This window comes from Neovison vison, chromosome 1 (assembly GCF_020171115.1).
Source record: "Neovison vison isolate M4711 chromosome 1, ASM_NN_V1, whole genome shotgun sequence".
Lineage (NCBI taxonomy): Eukaryota > Metazoa > Chordata > Mammalia > Carnivora > Mustelidae > Neogale > Neogale vison.
Window position 1 is genome coordinate 7,937,623 of NC_058091.1, and position 25,636 is coordinate 7,963,258.

At 45.9% G+C, this 25,636-nt stretch overlaps 2 protein-coding genes and 2 non-coding genes across 5 annotated transcripts; 3 read left to right on the forward strand and 1 right to left on the reverse strand.

The window, feature by feature from the left end:
* The first annotated feature begins 134 nt into the window (after positions 1 to 134).
* TCP1 (t-complex 1) lies at positions 135 to 11,325 on the forward strand. Its single transcript, XM_044242824.1, has 12 exons — positions 135 to 369; positions 1,280 to 1,365; positions 1,565 to 1,693; positions 4,076 to 4,173; positions 4,557 to 4,667; positions 4,974 to 5,155; positions 5,540 to 5,666; positions 9,088 to 9,263; positions 9,644 to 9,767; positions 10,070 to 10,262; positions 10,396 to 10,559; positions 11,033 to 11,325. The coding sequence occupies exons 1-12, from the start codon at positions 306 to 308 to the stop codon at positions 11,247 to 11,249; spliced, it is 1,671 nt and encodes a 556-aa protein (XP_044098759.1). The 5' UTR covers positions 135 to 305; the 3' UTR covers positions 11,250 to 11,325.
* Positions 4,332 to 4,469, forward strand: LOC122898313. Its single transcript, XR_006382980.1, has one exon. It is a non-coding gene; the product is annotated as a small nucleolar RNA SNORA29 (small nucleolar RNA).
* LOC122898304 lies at positions 9,829 to 9,958 on the forward strand. The gene has a single exon (XR_006382973.1). It is a non-coding gene; the product is annotated as a small nucleolar RNA SNORA20 (small nucleolar RNA).
* On the reverse strand, positions 11,239 to 25,307 carry ACAT2 (acetyl-CoA acetyltransferase 2). 2 transcript variants are annotated; one of them, XM_044242845.1, is made up of 9 exons: positions 25,167 to 25,307; positions 24,503 to 24,637; positions 22,731 to 22,912; positions 21,507 to 21,624; positions 14,998 to 15,141; positions 14,028 to 14,150; positions 12,673 to 12,827; positions 12,048 to 12,158; positions 11,239 to 11,637 (listed from the first exon to the last, which is right to left on the reverse strand). In XM_044242845.1, exons 1-9 carry the CDS (start codon positions 25,219 to 25,221, stop codon positions 11,467 to 11,469), a joined length of 1,194 nt encoding a protein of 397 aa, XP_044098780.1. In that variant the 5' UTR covers positions 25,222 to 25,307; the 3' UTR covers positions 11,239 to 11,466. The 2 variants fall into 2 exon arrangements, with proteins under 2 accessions (XP_044098780.1, XP_044098771.1); XM_044242836.1 differs by lacking the exon at positions 25,167 to 25,307 and having other exon boundaries at positions 24,503 to 24,829.
* Positions 25,308 to 25,636: the final 329 nt, after the last annotated feature.

A 25,636-nucleotide genomic window follows, 5' to 3' on the forward strand; every position in this document is an offset into this window, starting at 1 on the left:
CTCCTGCCTTCGCGCCCTTCTTACTCGTTCTCTAATTGGGCGAAAATGCTGAGTCCGCCCTCTCTCGGCACCTCACTTCCTGCTCTTCCGCACGGCTCGCTTCCCCCACCACCTCTTCTTTCCTTCCCGCCCTGCCCCGCGGCCGGGCCGGGGGAGCGGTGTTCCCGGCAGTCCCCGCGGCCTCGCTCGGGCCCGTTCCACGCCGTAGCCGCCGCCGCCTCCGTTGTGGCCGCCACCAGGCCTTGGGACCAAGACACTGGTTGTCCGCGGTGAGAGTGAAACTCGACGTGTACCCCGCCGCGAAGATGGAGGGGCCTTTGTCGGTGTTCGGAGACCGCAGCACTGGGGAGGCGATCCGCTCCCAGAACGGTTAGGACGAACGAGGCGTGGGTCGAGCCCAGGGCGGTGCGGGGCCGAGCCCAGGGCGGTGCGGGGCCGAGCCCAGGGCGGTGCGGGTCCCCACCCCGCTCGGGCCGCGGCCGCGGCTGCGGCGCAGCGCCTTCCCTTTCTCTCCCGGGAGAGGGCCCGGGGTCCAACCGCGCGGGTCTCGCCGCTTCGGGGCGGGGCGGCAGCGCCCTCTCCCCACCGGCGAGGAATTCCGGAGAGTCCTGCAGGTTTGGGGGTCTGTCCCGCTGCGCGTGGTTGGCCGCGGATGCCCAGGCCCTGGAGCTGGAAGAGCGCTCCCGGGCCTGGAGAGCCAGCTCCCCGCAGTGACACGTGCCAGTCACGCCTCGCGTCCCCTTTGGTCCGGGTGCCCTGCGCCTCTTGGGTTCCGATTCTAACTAGCAGGAGCGTGTATCTCCACCTTTGCGCCTCTTTTTAGGACCGTTACCCAGAAAAGACAGGTCCTAAGTGCTCATGTTACCGATGAGCGAACGTCCGCGATCCAGTTGACTTGCCCATTGCACCCCACTGGTTAGAACCTGCAGAAGATGCCGGGTGCTCCGTGTCCAGTTCCCGTTCTGATTCCATCCATCGCCGATAGGTTTTTACAGTGAAGTTGGATGAGGAAATTTCGGTTGCACATTAGCCCGAGTGGTACTTAAGTTGAGTTTATCCTAACAAACGTTACGAATTAAGGCATTTGTTGTTGTTGAACCTCTTGAGAGCGCGTGCACCTGGAAGTTACGGATGTCTGTCCATCTTATTTTAAGGAATTAGGATAGATTTGTAGATTTGGAAAATCCGGAGGCTGTTGGAAGTCATTTGCTTACTTAAAGCCGGCGTGGCTGTCATTTGGAGCAGTGGATTAAAAAAATTTTTTTTCTCGTTTCTACAGTTATGGCTGCAGCTTCCATTGCCAATATTGTAAAAAGCTCTCTTGGTCCAGTTGGCTTGGATAAAATGTTGGTGGATGATATTGGTGTGAGTACGCCTGTTTGTTACTTTAAAGGAAAATAACAGTGCTTAAACATTCAGCTATGTGAATTCTGTTTTTATCGCAGTGCTGGTACTGGAAGGTGTAGTAAAAGTGATCATGGGTCTGATGGGTATCTGTTAACTTAAGAGATGCCGTGTTTGCTGGTGATTGTGTTGTCTTTTTTCTTCCCTGCAAATTTCTTAGGATGTAACTATTACTAATGACGGTGCAACCATCTTGAAGTTACTGGAGGTAGAACACCCTGCAGCTAAAGTTCTTTGTGAACTAGCTGATTTGCAAGACAAAGAAGTGGGAGATGGGACCACCTCAGTGGTAGGTAGTTTGTCATCTGGTAGATGGCTGTAGATGGTTTTCCTAAAATTAAACTTCGATAAAGTGAAGCCATAAGTAAGTCATTTGTTTCTCAGTCAGAAATAAGCTCCATACTTAGGAGGGAGAAGAGTTTCATGAGTTTTTCAGCCACAAAAATATTCATATATCACATACAGACAGGTTGTGTTTTGTTTTTGTTTTTTTTAAATTTATTTATTTATTTGACACAGAGAGAGAGAGAGAGATCACAAGCAGGCAGAGAGGCAGGCAGAGAGAGAGAGAGAGAGAAGGAAGCAGGCTCCCAGCTGAGCAGAGAGCCTGATGCGGGGCTTGATCCCAGGACCCTGCGATCATGACCTGAGCCGAAGGCAGCGGCTTAACCCACTGAGCCACCCAGGCGCCCCAGGTTGTGTGTTTTTGTTTTTGTTTTTCAGAGGGTTTTTTGTTTTTGTTTTTTTTTAAAGTTCTTTTTCTGTGTCACCTAGGTGGCTCAGTAAGTTAAGTATCTGTCTCTTGATCTCAGGGTCCTGTGTTCAGGCCCCTCGTTTAAAAAAAAAAAAAAAGTTTTGTTTTTTCCTGCCACTACCTGAAACCCAGAAATCCTAAAAATCTTATCTTTATAACTAGCTAGGGGAAGAATATTACTGGCTTTTTTTTTTTTTTTTTTTTTTTTTTTTTAATTTCCAAAGATGTTTTTATGTCAAATGCTGATAGGCAATCTCGTGAGTTCAAAACAGGAGTGCAAGAAAGTAAATGTGAACAATAACAAACTTCTCAGAGATCATCTAGCAAACTGATGTAGTGTGTTTTGTAGTATAGAAACACTATTATTTGGTAAGGAACAAATAATAGTTTGGTCTAAAGACACAGGCAGTAGTTTGTGGAGGAAATGTTTATATTTCTAGATTAAACTCCATGAAAAAAATGGAATCTACTTCTTCTGAAATGATAAATATAATTTCTAAGTAACTTGTTCACAATATTAAAAATAAAGTGATTTTAATTTCCCCAGAAGCAGAGTTTTTGATTTGTTAATGTCTTTAGAAGAATGATTATTTGAATTCCGTAAATTAACACATAGTATATTACCTGTCTCAGAAGTAGAGTTCAGGGATTCATCAGCTGGATAGAACCCCCAGTGCTCATTACATCACGTGCCCTCCTCAGTGCCCATCACCCAGTTACCCCTTCCACCCACCACCTCCTCTCCAGCAACCCTCAGTTTCCGAAGATTGAGTCTTATAGTTTGTCGCTCTCTTTGTCATCTTATTTTGTTTTAACCTCCCTTCCCCTATGATCCTGTTTTGTTTCTTAAATTCCACATGAGTGAAATCATATGATAATTGCTTTTTGACTGAGCTGTTTGGCTTAGCATAATACCCTTTGATTCCATCCATGTCCTTGTCCATGGTAAGATCTCCTTTTTTTTTTTAAGATTTTATTTATTTATTTGACAGATCACAAGTAGGCAGAGAGGGAGAAGCAGGCTCCCCGCTGAGCAGAGCCCTATGTGGGGCTCAATCCCAGGACCCCGGGATCATGACCTGAGCCAAAGGCAGGGGCTTTAACCCACTGAGCTGCCTAGGTGCCCCAAGAGTTCCCTTTTTGATGGCAGAGTAATATTCGTGTGTGTGTGTGTGTATACACTACATAGAAGGATGGTTTTTAAAATAAACCAAATAATAATCTAAAATAGTATAGGTTATAGGAGGCGTAGAGTCTTCAGTTGGTTTCTTTTGAGCACTTAATATATATTTTTTTTAATAATTTTTTTTTAAGATTTTATTTATTTATCAGAGAGAGGGAGAGAGCGAGCACAGGCAGACAGAGAGGCAGGCAGAGGCCGAGGGAGAAGCAGGCTCCCTGCTGAGCAAGGAGCCCGATGCGGGACTCGATCCCAGGACGCTGAGATCATGACCTGAGCCGAAGGCAGCGGCTTAACCCACTGAGCCCCCCAGGCGCCCCATTGAGCACTTCATATTTAAAGGTAGTGGATGTGTAGTTCTCTACTGTTGTTCCACAGAACTGGTTTGTAAGCCAGAGCACTTTTCTGGCTATCAGCCTTTGGCCATTTGCACGTAAAGTACTGTGTACATGTACAGGGCATCTGGGTGGCACAGTCGGTTCGTTGACCCAGGTCATGATCTCAGGGTTATGAGATCAAGGCCCATGTCAGCTCCATGCTGGGCGTGGAGCCTACTTAAGATTCTCTCTCCCTCTCAAAAACAAAAACAAATGTACAATTTTTTTTTTTCCAGATTCCCAATAACCAGTTATTCACCATCAGCAGCATTCTGGTTGATAATAGCTGGTCGTTTTTGTGTTGTTTTTACATATGTATACATGCTGTCAGACCAAGGGCAATGAATATTTTCTCTACAGGTTATTATTGCAGCTGAACTTCTTAAAAATGCAGATGAACTGGTCAAACAGAAAATTCATCCCACATCAGTTATTAGTGGCTATCGACTTGCTTGCAAGTAAGATTGTTTGCATTCAGAGAAAATTTTACATTATGTGATGTTACAGTTGTAAACAGTGTTCTTTAAATCTTGGTAATGACTAAATTAAGTGCTGTTTTAATAGTAATATTTGAAGTAAGAAGTAGGGCTGGTGGTTTGTTTTTTATTCTTTGTTTTTTCCCATTTGACTGCCACATTTTCTCCCAATAATAGATTTTGTTGGCTATGCTTGTGGGATAGATAAAATTGCCATGATCTGAAGAGGGAGGATTTATTGTGTCCTCCTCCTATATGAAATGGCCAAACAGAAAATTGGTGCCTAAGACATTTTGACACGGTGATAAAAGAAAAAAGTTGGAGTAGTGAACTTATAAGTGTTTTCTCCCACACACTTCAAACAGGGAGGCAGTGCGATACATCAGTGAAAATCTAATTATTAACACAGATGAACTTGGAAGAGATTGCCTGATCAATGCTGCTAAGACATCGATGTCTTCCAAAATCATTGGAATGTATCCTTGTGATCGTTCAGTCAAGTTTAGGCTTTTTTAAAAGTAAGATCTTGGTTAGTTTTTGTGCTGAGTGATACTGTATTGAAATTGTTTGCTTCCTTCCTTTTCTAGGGGGAGAGATAATAATAAAGTGTCACAGTAATACGAATTGCAAGCAGTGATAAATAGTATTCTAGCATTTTGAAGGCATGGTTAATGCTTGTTTCTTTGATGAGATGCTGAAAGGAAGTGCCTTTGAAGTCCCTTGATTTTTGTGTGCACCCGTTATCCATTCCATGTTCTTGTTCTCCTTAACCCTTGGCTTAGAAATGGTGATTTCTTCGCCAATATGGTAGTAGATGCTGTCCTTGCAGTGAAATACACAGATGTAAGAGGCCAGCCTCGTTACCCAGTCAATTCCGTTAATATTCTGAAAGCCCATGGGAGAAGTCAGACGGAGAGTCTGCTCATCAGTGGCTATGCACTCAACTGTGTGGTGGGATCCCAGGGTAAGGCCTAGGATTTGATACTATCGGCTAAAATTTGTTTTTTATAGACTGTGTACTAGATACATCCTTTAGGTGATCTATCCAAGACCAGCACTTACTGTTCTTTAGGAAAGCCCAGGGGAAAAGGAACGTATACATCCAGGTTTTCAGTTTCGCTTGTGTAATGTAAGCACATAAAACTTGGGGAAAATGCAAGTTAAGGAAAGGTAGAGGCCATAAAAATTTGTAAGGTTAAATGTAATAAAAATGTAAATTTATCTATCTTTAGAGTTGGTATAATTTAATATTTATTACTTTCATTATGCTTTAAGAATAGTTGTATTTTATAAAATGTAACATTGTTACAGTTCTTATAATAAAGGAGTTTAATGTGTTCAATTATAGGCATGACCAAGAGAATAGTCAATGCAAAAATTGCTTGCCTTGACTTCAGCCTGCAGAAAACAAAAATGAAGCTTGGTGTACAGGTGGTTATTACGGACCCTGAGAAACTGGACCAGATTAGACAGAGGTATGTTGACCTTTGAAAGAGGTGTTTGTAGATTAGACTTCTGTTAGAGCAGGTGACAATTTAAAAAAAAAAAAAAAGTATACAGACAAGGAGTGGGGCACCTGGGTGAGTTAAACATCTGACCTGGACTTGGGTGGAGATCTCAGTCCTGAGATAGAGCCCCACGATGGGCTCTGCGCTCAGCAGGGAGTCTGCAAGTCCCTCTGCCCCTCCCCCTGCTTGTGCAATCTTTAAAGAAAATAAAAACAAGGAATGTTACACTTCTAGATAACAGCTGATAATCAACCAGCTTCCAGGTAGCAGAGGACGGTGATGATGCAATGGGATTATTTAAGTGTGGGTGTCTTGGAGGACTTGAAAAAATAATTTTTACTTATTTATTTGGGGGGGTGCAGAATGAGTATAGGGGAGAGGCAGAGGGAAAAGCAGACTCACTGCTGAGCAAGCAGCCGGACGTGGAACTCAATCCCAGGACCCCAGTATCATGACCTGAGGCGAAGAAGGCACACGTTTAACTAACTGAGCCACCTAAGTGTCCTGAAAACTTCATCTTGACCAAGGTCAGACTTTCTCTGGAGAGTTAGAAAGCGGTGGCGACTTGGTGTTTTAAGATAGATTTGGTGATATAACTTCGATGAAAATTCTGATTTCATGCGTGAAGATAATCACTGAAGATCTATCCACAAACATAATTTCTCAAATAAACAAGATAGTGTTGATTGAATGTTTGCTGTATGCCAGGAGCTCGGGGTTGCTACATAGTTACTGATCAGTTAGCATGCTAGAGAGCTAGAGTTCAGTTTGACTGCTTGCTTCCCCTGGACCCCTGTCGTTCACCTATTTTAATGATTAGTTGGTTTTGTTAAAAAACAAAACACAGTAACTGACCCAAACCTACAAGAAATCTTTGCCAAGATGTGGCTCTCTCCTTTAGATCTGCGTATGTACTTTTTTCTTCCCAGTAAACAAAGTATCCTTTCTTTCACCAAAGGCCAGTCCCTCTAGCGTAAGTGTACTTAAGCTGCATCTCCAGTTACGAATTCCATTTCTCGTTCTTTTTCTAAATCCTGCTTGCAGCCACTTTGTAGCTCTCTTAACCGGAGATAAAAGCCTCCTCCTCACATCCTGCTCCACTTACTCTCCAGCCTTCCCCATCTCTTCACCGCTGGATGTCCCAAGTTTTTTACACAGAAACGGTTTGCTGGTATTTAATTTCTCATTTCCTTCCCAGTTCAAGTCTGTTCTCCAGTGGAGGACCATTTGCTAAGGTCACTATTGGTCCCTAGGGTAAAATTCTAGAAAACTAGACACTTCGATTCTTCACTTGAGCATCGTCAAGCTAGTGACTACTTCCTTCTTGAAACACCTGTAGAGACGGCCATGGCATTGTGGTACTGCCCGCTCGGTATTTGTATGCCTGGGCAGCCCTGGGCTCTGCTCTGCTGTCCCTGGGATACTCCTTGTCACTTCTAGGACTGCAGATACTATTTCTGTGCTGGAAACTTCAAATCTGTTTCTCAGAGCCCCAAACACCTATGAAGACTTTATGTATCGCAGAGTCCGTGTTTAAAACTGAACATAAATTTGCTTGTGCCGCTTTAGTGATGAGGACCCTTGGAGAAAACTAGGAAATGTTCTTAACAACTCTTTTTACCTCATGCCTTTTCCTCTTCTAATCTCTCACTTAAAACCAATTGATTTTTATCATCAAATTAAATCTCAAATTCATCTACTTTCCATTCTCCTGCCCACTGTTGTTGGGGCAGCTAAGCTGGCCACCTGGTTTCCACTCTTGCCCCCTCTCCCAGACTATTTTCCACACAGCAGCTACAATGACCTCATCACTTCCAAGGGCAGAGCTTTTTGTAGGTTTCCCATTACTCTGGAACAGATTTTTTAATTTCTTGATTTTTTTTTTTTTTTTTTTTTTTTTTCCCCTCTGTGGTCTGGCCACACCTGGAACTAGGTGTGGTCTAGTTCTTCTAGGACTAGACTCTTCCCCCACTGGTCCTTAATAATGTTTTTCCCTGTGCTGTGATGTACTCTCTCCCTACTGGTTTTGACTGGTTAATTTTTTACTTTTTAGCTGGTCAGTCTCTCAAAAAAGCTTTTCTTTCTCTGTCAGTCTAAATTCCGTTCTGCTGTGAGTTCCTCACTTGATCTTCCTGGGCCGTGCACAGTTTTTGTGTGTGTTTGTAGGACTCAGACTTTAAGCTTCAAAGGTGGAGCCCCAAGGATGTGCTTGGCTTCACAGCTCCTGTCTGTAGTGTGGCATCTAGCTCAGTATGCACGGGGAGGTTAATTTGAGGGTCATCTTGAATTCATTCTACTTTAAAAATTCTTTGAATGGTAAGTGAGATGGTTTCAGTGATGGGTATTTTGCTTCTTTCGGATCTGTTTCCCTTCCCATAACTTGCTTACGATTTCCGTCCTGTGTCTGCCTGCCTCCTGGCAGCTTGCGTGAAGGATGCTCCTTTCAAAAACTGAATTCTCTGTCATCCTGAACCATTTTACTCCAGGAGTCATTGGCTGACTCTGTCCATCACCTCGGCCATAAACCGAGACTTCTGTTCAGACCGTATGTTCTCATCAGACATGCTCTTCGATCTCCAGGTTACTTCCTCTTTGCCTCATTCCTCCATCTTTCCAGTGCAGTCTCCACCCTGATGTCAGGGGACCCTTTTGAAGACACCGATTTGATAATACTCTTACTTAAGAATACTAAACTTGGAGCACCTGGGTGGCTCAATGGGTTAAAGCCTCTGCCTTTGGCTCAGGTCATGATCCCAGGGTCCTGGGATCGAGCCCTGCATCGGGCTCTCTGCTCAGCAGGGAGCCTGCTTCCTCCTCTCTCTCTGCCCGCCTCTCTGCCTACTTGTGATCTCTCTCTCTCTCTCTCTCTCTCTGTCAAATAAATAAAATCTTTTTTTTTTTTTTTTTTTTTTAATAATAAATAAATAAATAAAAGTACTAAACTTGTTAGCAGTCCACATACTAGCATCCCTACAAAAGGTTTTCCATTTTCTGGTCCTACTGGCCCTTTCAGTGCTGTACCCTTCTTAACTATGGGCCTTCAGCCTTTCCTCGTGTCACCTTGCAGGCTAGAGTCTGGCCTCTCACCATCTGTGCATTCCATTGTAGTACCTCTTGTCCAGAGCATGGTTGAGTGTTTACCTGCCAGATCCCTAAAGACAGGGTCACTGTTTCCTTTCTAACCATAGTTTTTGGTTAGAAACTCCCATTGGGGTGGAAGGCACAAGTGGTAATTTTAAATTTCTTGAACTTTTCTGTAAATTGATTTACATTTTGGCCACAGAAGGGAAAGAATGATGTAATGTGCATTTATTTTGTGGGAAGTACGTAATGGAAGTTAGAACTAGATAAACACAGAAGATGACTTTGGGTTCTCATTTCTCTGTAGAGAATCCGATATCACCAAGGAGCGGATCCAGAAGATCCTGGCTACTGGTGCCAACGTTATTCTAACCACCGGTGGAATTGATGACATGTGCCTGAAGTATTTTGTGGAGACAGGCGCTATGGCAGTTAGAAGAGTTTTAAAAAGGGACCTTAAACGCATCGCCAAAGCTTCTGGAGGTAGGGCCTCTGCTGGCTCCAGCTGTGGTGTGTCACATTACCATAAGCACCAATGTATGTCTTTACGTTGGAAAGTCCTCACTAAGCAGCTTCAGAAACATCAAGTTTTTATTTTCTACACCCTTAACGCTTCGCGCGACAGAGAGATTTTTTGAAGTCACTTTACGTGTTCCTGGAAAAGTTCTGCTGAATTTCTTTACCTCAAAATGACATAGTTCCATGTCGGGATAAAAGGACGGTGGTTTGTCTGATGCCTAACTGTAAACCTTAAACTTGCATCTGTGTATTACTTCTATCATAAATGTTTCTGAATTTAAGACCAGGTATGAAAACGTTCATGGGGAAACAGTACTTACAGATCTTTGTCATTATTTTAATAGCAACTGTTCTGTCAACCCTGGCCAATTTGGAGGGAGAAGAAACTTTTGAGGCTTCAATGTTGGGGCAAGCAGAAGAGGTGGTACAGGAGAGAATTTGTGATGATGAGCTGATCTTGATCAAAAAGTAAGCTGCTTTCTAAATTATGAAGCTGTACAGATTTTATTGATGAGTAGAAGTGGAGGGCCTTCCCATTGATTTGCTGCTCTAGTCTTGCAGTGATAGGAGCGGTTATACGCATGGGAGAGAACAACGTTAGGCCGTGGTAAATGGAGGTGGAGTGACCATTTCATCTCTTCTGCCCGGCCCAGACACTGCTGCTGTGTCTGAATGAACTGTGAGCAGGATCCAGTTAAGGTGCTTACAGTGAATTTGTATGTAGATTTATTTTATAAAAATACTGATACAAAACTTATTTTTTTAAACAGCACCAAGGCTCGCACATCTGCATCAATTATCTTACGTGGGGCAAATGATTTCATGTGTGACGAGATGGAGCGCTCTTTACATGATGCTCTTTGTGTGGTGAAAAGAGTTCTGGAGTCAAAATCCGTGGTTCCAGGTGGGGGCGCTGTAGAAGCAGCTCTTTCCATATACCTTGAGAACTACGCAACCAGCATGGTAAGAACATCTAATGACCTGTTTTATTAAGAAGGGCCTGGGACCCCCATCTTTGGCATTTGGTTACTATGCCCTTGAGACCTGCGCTGCTGCTGTGGGCTTTGTGAAGACAGTGCATGGTCTTTCTTCCCAGGGGTCTCGGGAACAGCTTGCTATTGCGGAGTTTGCCAGATCGCTTCTTGTTATTCCGAACACATTGGCAGTTAACGCTGCCCAGGACTCCACAGATCTGGTTGCAAAGTTAAGAGCTTTCCACAATGAGGCTCAGGTTAATCCAGAACGCAAAAATCTAAAATGGTAAGCATACAATTTCCTTGTCTCTTTCATGGTCATCTGTGTATCCTGTGGTAGTTAACTTTGTTTTAAACTCCAGAAAGATGATTCTAGTGATTATATTCGCATGAGTGTATTTTAATTAGCATCCCTGACCCCCAGATATCTTCCCATTTCTCTGGGTAATCCCTGTACCTATACAAGGGTCCCACAGATGCAGGGGGATTGTTTTGGGGTGATCTGAATCTTAAGCAGTCCCTGTTTAAGATGTTAAATGAATTTTAGAAACAGTGTCCTCACTATCCTCTAACCTTCCTACAACTCTTTCAGTACTTCTCATTATTGGTAATTAGCTACTGTAGTCTTAAGGGGACTGCCGTAAGGTCCCAACATTTCCCAAAATGAACATTTGAGTGGAGTGGCCAGATTTAAAGAGCTGGAATGGGATGGGCGTACGTTATGTAAGATGCCGTTGAATAGTTTTTTCTGAATTGCAGGATTGGTCTTGATTTGGTTAATGGTAAACCGCGAGACAACAAGCAAGCAGGGGTGTTCGAACCAACCATAGTGAAAGTGAAGAGTTTGAAGTTTGCAACAGAAGCTGCAATTACCATTCTTCGAATTGATGATCTCATCAAATTACACCCTGAGAGCAAAGATGACAAGCATGGAGGTTACGAAGATGCCGTTCACTCGGGAGCCCTTGATGACTGATTTATCCTTTATTTATAACAATGTTGGATGCAATTCTCTTGTTGAGTATTACACATTAAAAAAAGTAAACTGTCAAGCCTTGGGTTCTTGTGAAAGATGGTTTCCATCCTCACTTTGGTTGGTCCTATGATCTCACATACTGTAATTTAGTACTATACTAGTTTAAAAGGAGGTTAAGTTCCAGTTGTGTTTAGGCATGATTAATTGTTAAGTAATTTCATCCCCTCTGAACACACATTGCTATGCCCATCCCACCCCCGATGCACAAGGCAGCAACACCACGGTGTCCACCCTTCCGTTCCATGGTATGTAACAGGGTAACAAGAATCCGACAGCCGGATGCTCCAAGAGGATGGCCCAAGGCTATAGCCCCTCCTTGAATGTTGACCTAAGGGAAAAAAGATATATACCGTTTATTCTGCGGACATAGAGTAAAAATCCCAAATTATCTTTTTCCTTTTAATGTTAGACCAGTAAACTCCTTTCAAGTTCCGCGTTCATTTTAACTGCTTAGGAACTTGATACCCTGCGATGTCCACCCTGACTACCTTACTAGCTTAGAAAAATCAAGGCTGCTCTGGGACAGAAGTAAATGAAGAGAGTCCAGGGGTTTCACCCTGGGAAGCAATAAAATAACTCCCGAGACCCAGTGGAGCTTCCCAGTGTCCGCCCACTAACCGTATGGCCACTGCTTGCCGCACTACAGAGCTGTGTGTGCCTGGGGTTTGCTGTTTACGATCAGATTTGCACTGCAACGCACATCGCTAACCGTCCTCCGGGCTGCTCGCTCAGGTTTACCTTCTCTGGGTTTAATCCAAGTTCTTTAGTTATTGCCACGGAGAGGGCAGCAAAAGCTTCGTTGATCTCAAATACATCCACATCCTCCAGGGACCAGCCTGCTTTTGCAACCTAAGGGGAAGAGTAATGGAATAGAGGTCTAAACACCCACGTGGCCGCCTCCTTGTAGAGACTAGAACATACACTGTGACATCGGAGGATCTCTTAAGGGTTCCTCCATGAACCTAAGTGATACCATTCTAAGACACAGAGAAAACATCCCTCTGGAATCAAAGTTTTGAAGTAGTAACACGTGTAGGTGAGATGATCTACGTTATTTATCGGTTCTGCCAAAAAACATGAGATTCAAATGTTCTTGGCTGTTCTTTGGGGCAGGGAAGCAGGCTAGAGATACAACTAACATGAAAAAGCTCATTGAAGACTAACAGGGAAACTTTCAAAAAGGGGAAAAAAAGAAAATGAAACCTGAGGAATAAACAAAAGCTCAACCTTGGCATTTGGGGTGGAGGATCTGAGCCAAGGTTTGAGAAGGCGGAACTGAAAAGTGAATTACAGCGTGGTGGTCTGGTCCCAAAGACGTTCGTCGTCCCAACAGACAGGTGCCAACATTCAGAATTAAACTTACAGCTTGCTTTATCGCTGGAATCGGTCCTGTCCCCATAATGGAAGGCTCCACGCCTACTTGTGACCAGGAAACGATCTGTGCTAACGGTGTGAGCCCTCGACGAGCGGCCTCCGACTTCTTCATTAGCAACACAGCGGCAGCACCATCATTTATTCCTGGAAAAGACGAACGTCCTCGCTTTTTGAAATGCTCACTGAGTTCTATACCTGTGCCTACTTTCTCAAACACCTGAAGACGCGTGTTCGATTATTCTTTATACATAATCTTGACAAAGTCAGTTGCCATAATGCCTTTTTTTTTTTTTAAAGATTTTATTTGACAGCGAACACGCACAAGCAGGGGGAGCGGCAGCAGGAGAAGCCGGCTCCCCGTGGAGCAAGGAGCCTGACACTAGTCTCGATGCTGGGACTCGGACCATGACCTGAGCTGAAGGCAGGTGCATAACTGACTGAGCCACCCAGGGGGCCCCCCATAATTCCTATTTTCCAATGTAATTAGAAATGCTAAGTTTGGCAATATGACATAATTGACCACAGAATTTTTTAACCGAGGAAAGTGGAAAGATTGAAAGGGGAGGGAAGAGTAATGTAAAGAAAAAGATGAAATAGCCTCGCTCAGGGCACCTGCGGGGCTCAGTCAGGTAAGCATCTGCCTTCAGCTAAGGTCATCATCCTGGGGTCCTGGGATTGAGCCCCGCATCAGGCTCCCTGCTCCTCCCCTCCTCCACTCCCCCTGCCTATGTTCCCTCTCCTGCTGTCTGTCTGTCTGTCTCTCTCTCTCTCTCTCTCTGTCAAATAAATAAAATCTTCAAAAAAAACAAAAAAGAAATAGCCTCGCTCTCATATAAGGCATCAGGAGTTTCTGGTTTTGGAAAAGCATCAAGAGACAAGATTAAACTCTGTGGTTCCCTAATCTGCTTTTTCATCTATTATGTCTAGTTCGGATGTTGAGAAGTCAAATCCATTCTTTATAAGTTAAGTCAAAAATACGGCGGTGCTAGGGGCGCCTGGTTGGTTCAGTGGGTTAAGCCTCTGCCTTCAGCTCAGGTCCTGACCTCGGGGTCCTGGGATCAAGCCCCGCATCAGGCTCTCTGCTCAGCCTCCCCCCCTCTCTCTGCCTGTCTCTCTGCCTACTTGTGATCTCCGTCTCTTTCTGTGTCAAATAAATTAAATCTTAAAAAAAAAAACCCACAGGGCAATGCTAGTAATGATCAAATATAGAGAAACTATATCCTCCCTTCAAACAACTAAAGGTCTTAGCATAATTTGCATATAAATAAATGAAATGAAAAAGTCATCAATTTGGTAGGCCTAGCAGAAGATGGGTCCCCTCAACTGCCCTTTGGGAACTCAAACCTGAAGCATTAGCTGGGGTGACTGTTCCTGTTCCATCTGTAAGAAAGTATGGCTTTAACTTAGATATGCCTTCTATGTTGCTCCCATGGCGAGGAAACTCATCTGTTTTCACTTCAGTGAGACCTGAGCAAAGGAAAATGAATTAACCAAGATTAGTACCAAGATGGCAGTGAGTGTGCCAGGAATGGTGCAGTCCTCAGACACGAGGCTTCCAATTTGGAAAGAAGGTTTACTAAAAAATACTTTCATTCCAACAGGAAAGTACACATAATAAGAGTTGCATGTTCCCAGATTTTATAAGCACTGTCCTCATGAAATACTTCGAGTGTTTTCCACAACCACAGCCCTTTCTGAGGAAGGCAGTTCTTTGTGCGAAAGGTGGTAAAGGTGCGGCATGTAGGACTTAGCTGGTTACAACTGACAGGATCAGGGAACGTCAAAGCCAATCTCATAAGGGTGGACGTAAGCAACGGCAGTTACTGGTAACAGAACAGTTGATCAGTAAGAGCTCTTTGACCAGAACATTCCATATGAGGTAACAGCAAAGGACCCAAAAACATGCACCCTCAGGAAACACGAATTGTATGCAGACATATACAGGAAGTAGTGGGTGTTCGACTCTGAGGAGATTTAGCCTGTAGGGGCAAAAGGTCAGCTGTTGCCTCCTAACAATGATAAGCCAATGCTCCAGTTTCTCACACAAAACCTGCTCTATCTACAGACCAGTGTGGACACTCTGGGACCAGGAGTGCTCAGAGCCAACACAGTGCGCCATGTTCTCACCCTCCAGCACCCGATAAACAATGGCGCCCAGCCCGCCATTTTCAGATGTACCCAAGATCAACCTTTTCTTTGCAACCTGAAAGACCTAAGACACGATGTATAAACATTCCTGTATATTATTTTTTGGATCACTCTTATCTATAAATAGGTACATCAAGGTTCAAATCATTGTAGTCTATATACTCACCTTTTCTAGAAGATACAAAAACTGGTATAATCTCTTTGTCAAAATAGCCAGCTTTCTGTGCACTCTCTGTCCTGTTCTGGGACAGAACTGCATACTTGTCCTGATCTTCTCTGCTCACTTGCCATTTTTTGGCTACATTTTCAGCTGTGAAAGAAAAATAATAATAATAAAGCAAAAGATAAGCATTTTCAGGAACTGGCTTTTAGAAGCTCAAGTTTTTCACCTGTAACCCAGCACTGCCCCCCCACACACCCCCCTGCCCCAAGCAGGCCCAATGACAGTCTGAGATGGTTCTGGCCTCCCACTGGCGATGAATTTGGGAAGGCTGCAGGGACTCTTAAGAAGTCATTTGCTTTCTTTGCTTCCTTCCTGCCTTCTCTTTTCCTACGAACTGTAAGCTTTTGGAAATTTCCTTTATGCAGAGTCATCAACTGTTTGTATTTTTGCCCCATTCACTTCATCATTCTCTCTCTGAACCATCTGAGAAAAAGTTATAACCATGCCTCTTTATCCGTCAATTTTTTTTTTTTATCCGTCAATTTTTAATTTCACTGTATCTTCCCCCGAACGGCCATTTTCTTACATGAGCACAGCTCTCAAAATCAGGAAATTTAACACTTACACAATCCTATTATTTAATCCTTGGTCCATCGTCAAGCTTCACCTGGTGTCCCAGTGATGTCCTTTGTGGCTCATTTGTATGTTCATTCCAGGATCTTCACTGCCGATCTCATCAGTGTCCTTTTACTGAGAACAGCTCTTCACACTACCTTTGTGTTTCTTTACCTTGATACTCTTTTTTTTTTTTTTTTTTTAAAGATTTTATTTATTTATTTGACAGAGAGAAATCACAAGTAGATGGAGAGGCAGGCAGAGAGAGAGAGGGAAGCAGGCTCCCTGCTGAGCAGAGAGCCCAATGTGGAACTCGATCCAAGGACCCTGAGATCATGACCTGAGCCGAAGGCAGTGGCCTAACCCACTGAGCCACCCAGGCGCCCTACCTTGATACTCTTGAAGAGACCAGTTCTTTTATCAAACGTCTCCAATATACGTTTGAGGTCTCCGCAAGATTAGATTAAGATTTTGCAGAAAAGCAGGTATCCCACTGACCTGACCATCTCGATGAACCTCATTGGTTTATCTCAGGTGGTGCAAGCTTTGATCACTTGGTTAAAGTCTCTACACTGTAAAGTTACTACTTTTCCATTTATAATTTTTTTTAAAGATTTTATTTATTTATTTGAAATAGAGAGAGAGAGATCACAAGTAGGCAGAGAGGCAGGCAGAGAGAGGGAGAAGCAGACTCCCCGTTGAGCAGAGAGCCCGATGCGGGCCTCGATCCCAGGACCCTGAGATCATAACCTGAGCCGAAGGCAGAGGCTTAACCCACTGAGCCACCCAGGCGCCCCCATTTATAATTTTTAAAAAGATTTTATTTGAAAGAAAGCAAGCAAGAGAGAGAGCACAAACGAGGGAAAGGCAGAAGCAGAGTCCCTGCTGAGCCGAGCAGGGAGCCAGATGCGGGGCTGGATCCCAGAATCCTGAGATCATGACCTGAGCCGAAGGCAGATGCATAACCAACTGAGCCACCCAGGTGACCCTCCATTTATAATTAATCAGGAAGTCAGGGGAAGTTATTTTGACACTACAATGAAATGTTTTCCTCAACCAATTTTAACCGCTTCTCTTCGCATTCACAATTTTCCAACTCCAGCCTTCCTCTGTTCTGGCATCTACTATAAAGAGCTTTTCCCTCTCTCCGTTTATCATCTTGACATCAGTATGGATTCAAATATTTTCACTTCATTTAACAAATCATATAACCCATTACTGTCATTATTGGACGAGGAACTTCCGGGAGCCACTGGACAGCATGGACTTTGTCTTCTGGCTGCTTCCGGAACCAGAGCTGGGCATCATGATCTGGTCCCTGAACATTCTGTGTGCCCTACTGTCAGTGCCTCTGGGTTTCTACTTGCTGCACTTAACTTTGACATATTGGTCTGACTGGTGCCCAGTGAACTTCTTGGTCACTTTTTTTTTTTTTTTTTTAATTTAAAAGATTTTATTTATTTACTTGAGAAAGAGAGAGCCAGAACATGAGCAGGGTGAGGGACAGAGGGAGAAGCAGACTCCCCTCTGAGAAGGAAGCCAGACATGGGGCTCGATCCCAGGACTCGGGAATCATGACCTGAGCCGAGGGCAGATGCTTCACAGACTGAGCCACCCAAGCTCCCCTCTTGGGCCTCTTTTTAATGATGTGAGGTCTGAGGGCAGCCTTGATGCTAAGCAGGAGATAGCTGCCCCTGCCAAGGCCATGCTAGGGATGAGACTTATTTTGTCCCAGCCTGGAATGAACCACTTCTCAAAGGAACCTTAGTTCCCTTTAGTGGAGAAAGTATTTAGAGACAAAGATCTGGGTGTTAGGACTGCTTACTATGCCTGGCATGTCACCGTTTCCATGCCTGTTTAGCAGGGAGTTCTATAAATGTAATTCAGGACTGTTCACACACACTCACACTGATGTCCCGGCATACATTCTCACGCCACAAGGGCACGCTTCCCCCTTGCCGTACTTGAACTCTTTCTACAGTAGTGAGAAACCTGGCTCCCATTAGTCTCAATATATTCACTCATCTGCTTGAATCTATAATACACACAAGGTAGTTTCAGAATGAGCTGTCCCACAACACTGGGAAAAGCAAACGTAACTAGAGCTCAGTACTTGTTTACAGTTTTTTTCTTTTTTTAGGTAAAACCTATACAGAGTGAAAAACAAAAACCTGAAGTGTATAATTCAATGAGTTCTAACAAACGCACGTAACCACATATCCCACATATGTAATATCTCACCCTCCTTAAAACAAATGTTTTGATTTCTTTCAGCATAAATTATAAATGCAACTTAGTGTCTTTTGCTCAGCATTCTGTTTATCATATTTACTCATACCATTAAGTTGATCGCTTAAAGTCTGTTCCTTTCTCTTGCAGAGTGGTATTCTGTGGTAAGAATACAGAACTATTTGTTACACATTCTCCTGCTGATGGATTCCTGAGCCATCTCTAGGTCTTGGCTCTAATGAATAAAGCTGCTTTGCTCATGCAAATCTTTCAGTGATGTTTTCATGGGCCTTTGGTAAAGAAACTGTCCAATCTTTTCCAAAGTAGTTGGACCACTTTATGCCTCGATGTATGAGACTGCCCCGGGGCTGCTGATTTTCTTCCAGGACTTGGTGCTTGAACTGTGTTTTTCATAAAATTTGGACATTTTCAGCTGCTATTTCTTCCGTATTTTCTCTGTTTCCTATCTCTTTCTTCCGAGACTCCTATTCCGTGTGTGTATTTTGCTTCAGAGGTCACTGAGGCTCTATTTTTTTTCCATCTTTGATCCCTGCATTCTTCAGGTTGTAAGACCTACTCTCTTTATATCGACTGAGCCAGTCTTCTGCCTCCAGTCTCCCCTGAGGGCCATCCAATGGGATTCTCATCTCAGATTATGGGCTTTGCAGTTCTAATTTTCAGATGGTTCCCCTTTTATTGCTGAGATTTCCCCTATATCTTCCCTTATATGCTTAAGCCCAGGTAAACAGCACCTTGTCTGCTGGTTCCGGTATCTATTATTGCAGGGATCAGTTTCCATTGACCATTTTTTTCTCCTGGTTAGGCTACATTTTCCTACTTCTGTAAATGTCTAGAAATTTCTTATTGCATGCTGGACATTACAGTTGCTATACTGTAGTGTATTAGGTATGCAGAAACTGTTGAACATCTGGATCTTGTTATCCTTAGCAAGTATACTGAATTTCGTTCCCAGTAACATACTAGCAGATTGTCTGGATCCCTTTGAAGCTTATTTTTTAAGCTTATTAGTTTGGGTCTAGCATCATCCTTACTCTGGTGCTAGAGTGCCCCTGCCACTAAACTGTGGGTTTTTTGAGATGTCAGTAGAGTGTCCAGTGGGTTCAGTAAAGTTTCTACTCTGCATGGTCAGAACTCCTAGGTCTCCAAGTAATCAATTCACAACCCTCTAGCAGCTGTTTCTACTAGACCTTGTAGGGTGCTGTCCTATACAGCTGAGTATTTGACACAAGAGTTGAGGGGACCCTTATGGAGATTTCCGGAGCTTCTTTCCTAGCTCCCTTCTGTCTAGTACTCTGCCCCACAAACTCCAGGCATCTCAGCAGCTCCAAACTCTGACCTCTGCCTCCCCAGTTCAGTGGCCACCATCCCCCCAGGTAGAAACTCAATGACAGGGGTTTTCCCTTCTTTCAAGAATCTCGCGGCAACTGGTCGGTTAAGTATCCGACTCTTGTTCTCAGCTCAGGTCTTGATCTCAGGGTCAAAAGTTTAAGCCCGACCTTGGGCTCCATGCTGGGTGTGGATCCTATTAAAAAAAGAGAAGAAGAAGAAAAAGAAAGAAGAGGAAGAAGAAGAAGAGGAAGAAGAGGAAGAGAGAAGAGAAGGAAGAAGAAGAAGAATCTGTCTTATGATTGACTGCATTTGAGGCAGAGGCGGGACTGGCGTGGGTAAAACCCCCATTCTCACTCAGGGGAGCTCTAGAGTGGTCTCCTGGGGAGAGGACCCCAGAAGGACAGCAAGAAATTGCCCTGGGTAGGGGACAGACAGGTGCTCTATTAACCCACCCCTTCCTCATCACAGGATCCTGTGGGACAGAAAGAGGGAACCTGAGGTCACAATGCCCCATTAGGAATCTTCCAACATCCCTCTCAACTATTTCAGATCCTGCCCAAACCTGGGGTCTATTACATCCCCTGGGCCAAGATCCAGACATGGGCACACTGAGAACATTCAGCAGACTGTGGCTCTGACATGACTCAATCCCAAGTGATTCTGAGGGCTCAGCACAGACCCGAAGCACAAGATCTTGGTCTGCACCAAGTTGGTGGAGCCGTTCCAGATGGACTCCCTGTACCTTGTTCTTGGGGAGCTTGAACACCAGAAGTGGAGGAACAACATAACGTGCTCCTCCATATAAATCTAAAAGGGAGGGTTTCCCAAGGCTGACGGGAGGAATGAGTGGACAGGCATCAGATGGGGGCTCCATGGGGAAGGCCTGGGTACCGGTTTGTGTGGAAGGAATGCATCTACCCCTGTTAGAACAAGCGCCCCAGGAGCAGAGGAGGTACCAGCAAGAGAGGGGGAGGAGCCAATGAAATGGTCCCCTGCAACCTGCCCCTGAGGCCAAGCCACTAGCAATGCTTACACCACTGTGGAGAACATGCTGGATCTTCCCAGGAGAGACAGCCTTTGTCTACAGCCAGAGAGAATGGGGGTGGGGGGTGGTTGTTAATTTGGATTGTTCCAGACACTCCCCACCAGGCGCCTGCAGAGTCCGAGCTGTGGGGTGCTGCGGGCTGAGCCTTGAGTGGGAATAAGGAGGGTTCTTGAAGGTCCTCATGAATGAGGGCCCCAGCAGGGTTTTTAAAAAAAGGAATCTCAATCTTATGTGATTGTTGGTGGTCAACATTTGAAAGCAGTAGCTTGAAAGATTTTGGCCACTTGTATATTCATCTGTATTAGGGAGTCTAGTCTTTACTAATTACTACATCATGGCAGCCTGAGGCTTTTTTTTTTTTTTTTTTCTTTTTAAGCAACAGAAACTTATTTTCTCATGTTGTGGAGAACAGAAGTCCCCGGTGAGCAGGTCTGTTTCCTCCTGAGGCCTCACTCCCCGCCGCTGCCTCATCGCTGTGTCCGCACATGGCCTTTCTCCCGAGCTCACATCTCTCGTCTTCTGTCCTCTTCTTACAAGGCTGCCAGTTAGACGGCATTAGAGGCCACGGTAAAGGCCTCACTTTAACTAAATTACTCCTTAAAAGGCCCTAACTCCAAATTCAGTCATGTGCTGACATCCTGGGGTTTGGGCTTCAACACGGGACTTTCCAAAGGTCGTAACTCAGCCTGTAGCACCTCAGAAAGGGCTCGGGAGCTGGATTTTCAGTGACAGCCTCAGGTGACATCAAGACAGTCGGCTGTCATATCCCACTTTGAGAACCTCTGGCCTGGACTCGACAACCAGGAAGACCCCGGCACGGCGCCCACAGAGGCTGCTGGGGGGTGGCAACACTCTCCCGCCACCCCTGCTGCCACTCTCGCTCGCGGTGACCAAGACGCCCATGCTTCTCGCTGCTCCCCACGGCTCCGTGCCACCCTGCCTCAGCCTGACACACACTGCTCCCTCTCCTTTGATTCTTGCCCCTTCCCCCACTTTCTCACGAGACTGCCACCTGATTTCTACTGCTCCTGGACCCAGAGCCATTGCCACATACATTTAAGCAAGGGCGTGTAACGGCTCAGGGCTTGTTTCTTCAAGTATAAAATGAAGTGTCTCTTCTGTGCTTGAGTTCTACATTCCATATGAGAGAGAGACAGAATGATCAGGACACGGTCCCTGTCCTTCAAGAAGAGAGCACCTGCAAAGCCAGTGGTTATAGGACCTTCTGGATACCTGTCCGCACTCAATGTGTTTTCGGCCGTGGGTGCCTTACCTGTCATGCCCATGTGATAGTTGTGGAATGCATCGGTAAGCCCGTCACAGAGGATGCTGTCCGTCAGTGGCATTTCCCCCATCTTGACTCCTGCCCTCAAATGAATCAAGTGAGGAGCCTGGAAACAAGAAATACAAATGGATTTGGGGTTGTTTGTCACTAGCTCTGTCCTTGTGATCCCACTCAAAACTACCCAGTGGATCCTCAGTCTTTACCTAGACCCTCCAGTGACCCTTCTCCCCAGTTCTGGCCCATCCTCTTCCCCATCCAGGGCCTGGGGCCTGGAGACCCCTGGAATCAGCCGACTACTCTATCATTTCTACTCCTGAAAAGCTGTTACTCTCCTACCCTATTTCCATTTATCACCAAATCTTTCCATTCTGATTTCCTTAAGAACCTCATTTATTCTTTCCAAAGAGGCAACTAGTTATCTGTTAAATGAGGAGCTCATCTAAAGGCATAAATGAGGGGTGCCTGGGTGGCTCAGTGGGTTAAGGCCTCTGCCTTCGGCTCAGGTCATGATCCCAGGGTCCTAATATTGAGCCCCGCATTGGGATCTCTGCTCAGCAGGGAGCCTGCTTCCTCCTCTCTCTCTCTGCCTACTTGTAATCTCTGTCAAATAAAATCTTAAAAAAAACAAAAATAAATAAAGGCATAAATGACGCTAACAGTGTGTAACTTCCTCTGATAAAAGACATAATGACTATAGTAAGAATCATCAGGTGGCCTAATTAACTAATGGAAAGGGATTTCTAGGTGGGGATCTTTTTAACTCCTACCAATTCAATAGCAGCTATAATAGAATGGAAACACTTGGAGTCAGAAGATCTGTATTCGAATTCTGGCTCTCGGCCTCAGTTTCTTGATCTATCTGGGAATACTGGGAATAATACCTCCTACCCTCTAAGAGCTGTTGTGACTATGTGACTATATAACCATGGATGTGTCAGGCCCCCTGCTCAGTGGGGAGCCTGCTCCTCCCTCTCCTTTTGCTCCCCCTGCCTCCAATCCAGCTTATGCTCTTGCTCGCTCTCTCAAATAAGTAAATAAAATCTTTAAAAATATAAAAATAAAACCATCAAGATAGAGATCAAGGTTGAATCCGTTTTTTTGTGTGTTTACTGTTTGGTTTCAGCTCTGCTATGCGTCAGTTTACTCTGCTATGGCACAGACGTGAGTCTATTGGCAAGAGGTCAGTGACTGCCATCTCTCCAGAGGCCTTACCTTGCTCATACTTTCCATGCCTCCTGCAACCACAATGCTGGAGTCTCCTATCCCTATGGACTGTGCTGCAAGGCACACGGCTTTGAGGCCTGACCCACAGACCATTTGGCAGCTCCATGCTGGAACAGAGTAAGGGATTCCTGCACCCATACTGGCTTGTCGAACAGGATTCTGCCCACAACCTGGCAGAGGGAACACAGAGACAGCTCAGCAAACAAAGAGAAGGGAAAAATGTTTAGATTAGCAACTGGGCTCCTGTCACTTCCCAGCCACGCTGAACCAAGCCACACTCCCAACCAGACAGAAAAAGGCCCGTGTCTGCTCTATACCTGCCAGTCTAACCCATGAATACGGATTAGTCTGTGCTTATGGATATAAGCTTTCTTTTCCACAAGGAAGTTATTAATAAGAAGGAGGAAATGTTCCTCCAGTGATCTTTCAACAAGATTGAGGAGGGCACCTAGGCTTAGGGAGTAGGACAGATGAGGATTCAAATACTAGCTGCACTTCAAACTGTGCCCCCTCAAAGGCTCATTTACTCATTTGCAAAACGGAGATAAGACGATTCAATGCACTTACTGACAGGACTCAGTAAAGCAGTGAAAGCACAAAGCCCAGTGCTGTCAAGGCCCCGTATTCAGCAGGCCCTCAATGAACATAGCCATTATTTGTTTTATAATTATGTGGAGACCCTAGAGAGCACAGATGTGGAAGAGATAATGGTCCACCCGGCATGATGGACCTGATGGCATCTGAGTAAGTCTAAATCATGGGTCTGAGAAGGAAGGAGGATGTGGGCTGAAGACAGCCAGTCTGAGAATATTACATATTTTAAAGCCCTTGAGAGTCATGAGAAAGTGGTAGGCTCCAACTTTATGGCCCCTCAAGACAATATGAGAAAGGAGAATCAGGAATTAGAACTACAAAACTATAAAATGAATATATGCAAAAATGGGCCAGGTCTCAAACAGGGTAAGGACAAAAGTTGGTCGTAAGTGAACATTTCCAGTTACCATGAGGATCAGAATTTATGCTGCTGCCTGAGCATGAACCTAGTTATTAAACTGTCTAAGAACTGCCAGTGGTCAAGGATCTAGAAACTCAGGGGGAGTGAGACTGGCCCACTCTGGTGACTCCCCTGCCCCCACCCAGGGACTGACAGCCCCGTGAGGAGCTGGAAGTGAGCCTTAAAAGGCTTGAGGGCCCGAACCTTACCTGTGTTGTTGGACCCCTATTCCCAGCACCTGGCACAGTGCAGGGCACAAAGGAGGAATTCATCCACTTTTGTTCAATATGTGACACTTCAGGCACACATAGAGGGCTGTGTATACTCTCCGCTGGGCCTGGTTCTAAAGAATGAAAAGGCAGGGGCTCCTGGGTGGCGCAGTGGGTTAAAGCCTCTGCCTTCAGCTCAGGTCATGATCCTCGGGCTCTCTGCTCCGCGGGGAGCCTGCTTCCCTCTCTCTCTCCCTACCTGCCTCTCTGCCTACCTGTGATCTGTCTGTCAAAAAAAATAAACTCTTAAAAAAAAAGGAGAAGAATGAAAAGACAGTGGAGGGCGGTGGTCTAGCCTGGGCTCATCAGGAAACGCCTAGGAAAGTCGCGGGGTATCAAGCTGGACAGGGGCATGGCAGGGGAGCGACAGGAAGAATTCCAGCAGAGGTAACTCCAGGAGCGGATCTCCGGAGTTAAACACTTGAGTTTCGGGAGCGGGAGGTGTGAGCGGGGAGTTGGCGGGCTGCTTCCAATGAACCTGACCTCCGAGGAGTTACCTGCCGCCAAAACGTGTCCGAATATGACCTCCGACACCTCTTCGGGAGCCACAGCGGCCCTCTTCAGGACTTCTTTGATGACAGCTGAGCCCAGGTCACGGACAGGGACAGCGGCTAAAGCACCATTGAAGGAACCTAGGGCAGAAGGGAAGGCGGGCGCGACGAGGGCGCCCAGACCGCTCGTCTGGGTACGGAGCGGACCCGCGGGAAACCCTCGCATCCATCTCCTAAGCGCCAGCAGACGGGGTCGGCCCACGCTTCCCTAACAAAAGGGCTCGACAGTCCCGCGCGCCCAAGGCTTTGAAATCTCTGCCGCACTAAGCACCGGGAAGCAATTCTCAGGAATCCTCCATTCAGCAGCGCGGCCCTGCTCGGACCACCAGCGACCCCGCCCTTGCGGCCACAGGGCTGACATGGTTCCTCGGGAGCTGGCCAACCGGAGGACTCGGAAGAGAGCGCCTCCCTTCGCCAGCCAATGGGAGAGCAGGGCGGCACGGTGGTTCTACCCGCGGACCCAATCAGAGCACGCGAGGCGGAGTGGGCACCGCGGGCGAGGACGGAATGGGACCGTCGGCCGGCCTGCCCGAGAAGGCGCGGGGTGCCGGTTCCGGGAGGTCCCAGAGGTTCCGGGGTCCTCGCGGCTGAGCCAACGCCGGCCACTTACCTATGGCGGTCCGCGCCGCCGAGACGATAACCACGGGATCAGAGCTTGCACTCATCCTGCCGCACGACCTCTTCTCGAGCTGCTGCCCGCCTGCAGCTGTGGGCAAGTGAGGCAAAGCCTTGCTCGGCGGCTCACAGGCCGCGCCGAGGGCGGAGCCGCAGGCTGCCCCGCCTCCGCCTCCGCGGGCGCCAGTGCGCAGGCGCGACGACGGGGCGCACGGGGATGAGATGGACAGTGTAGGGGCCGAAGCAGTGGGCGGACCCGCGGGCCCCGCCCCCCCACCTCCTCAGGCCCTTATCCAAACGGTCGTGTTGTCGTTTGTCTTGGCTTTTTGTTTTGGGGGCCGGGCGTGGGGTTTTTTGAACCTAGTGTTTTTCGAGTCATTGAAAAATGGGGGTGACAGTAATACCCCACGTTGAACCCAGGACTCGAATCCCACTGGCGAGAATGTGGGTACGAATCCTGACAGC

Bases quoted from the DNA above. Each gene is read 5' to 3' on its own strand.
- TCP1 (XM_044242824.1), top strand. From the start codon at position 306: ATGGAGGGGCCTTTGTCGGTGTTCGGAGACCGCAGCACTGGGGAGGCG. The intron at 1,366-1,564 runs GTGAGTACGCCT...CAAATTTCTTAG, and splicing joins TGTTGGTGGATGATATTGGT to GATGTAACTATTACTAATGA. The intron at 9,768-10,069 runs GTAAGCTGCTTT...TTTTTTAAACAG, and splicing joins GAGCTGATCTTGATCAAAAA to CACCAAGGCTCGCACATCTG.
- ACAT2 (XM_044242836.1), bottom strand. From the start codon at position 24,722: ATGCGAGGGTTTCCCGCGGGTCCGCTCCGTACCCAGACGAGCGGTCTG. The intron at 14,151-14,997 runs GTGAGTATATAG...TCCTTTGCTCAG, and splicing joins TTTTGTATCTTCTAGAAAAG to GTCTCACTGAAGTGAAAACA. The intron at 11,638-12,047 runs GTAAACCTGAGC...TTTTTCCCTTAG, and splicing joins TTGGATTAAACCCAGAGAAG to GTCAACATTCAAGGAGGGGC.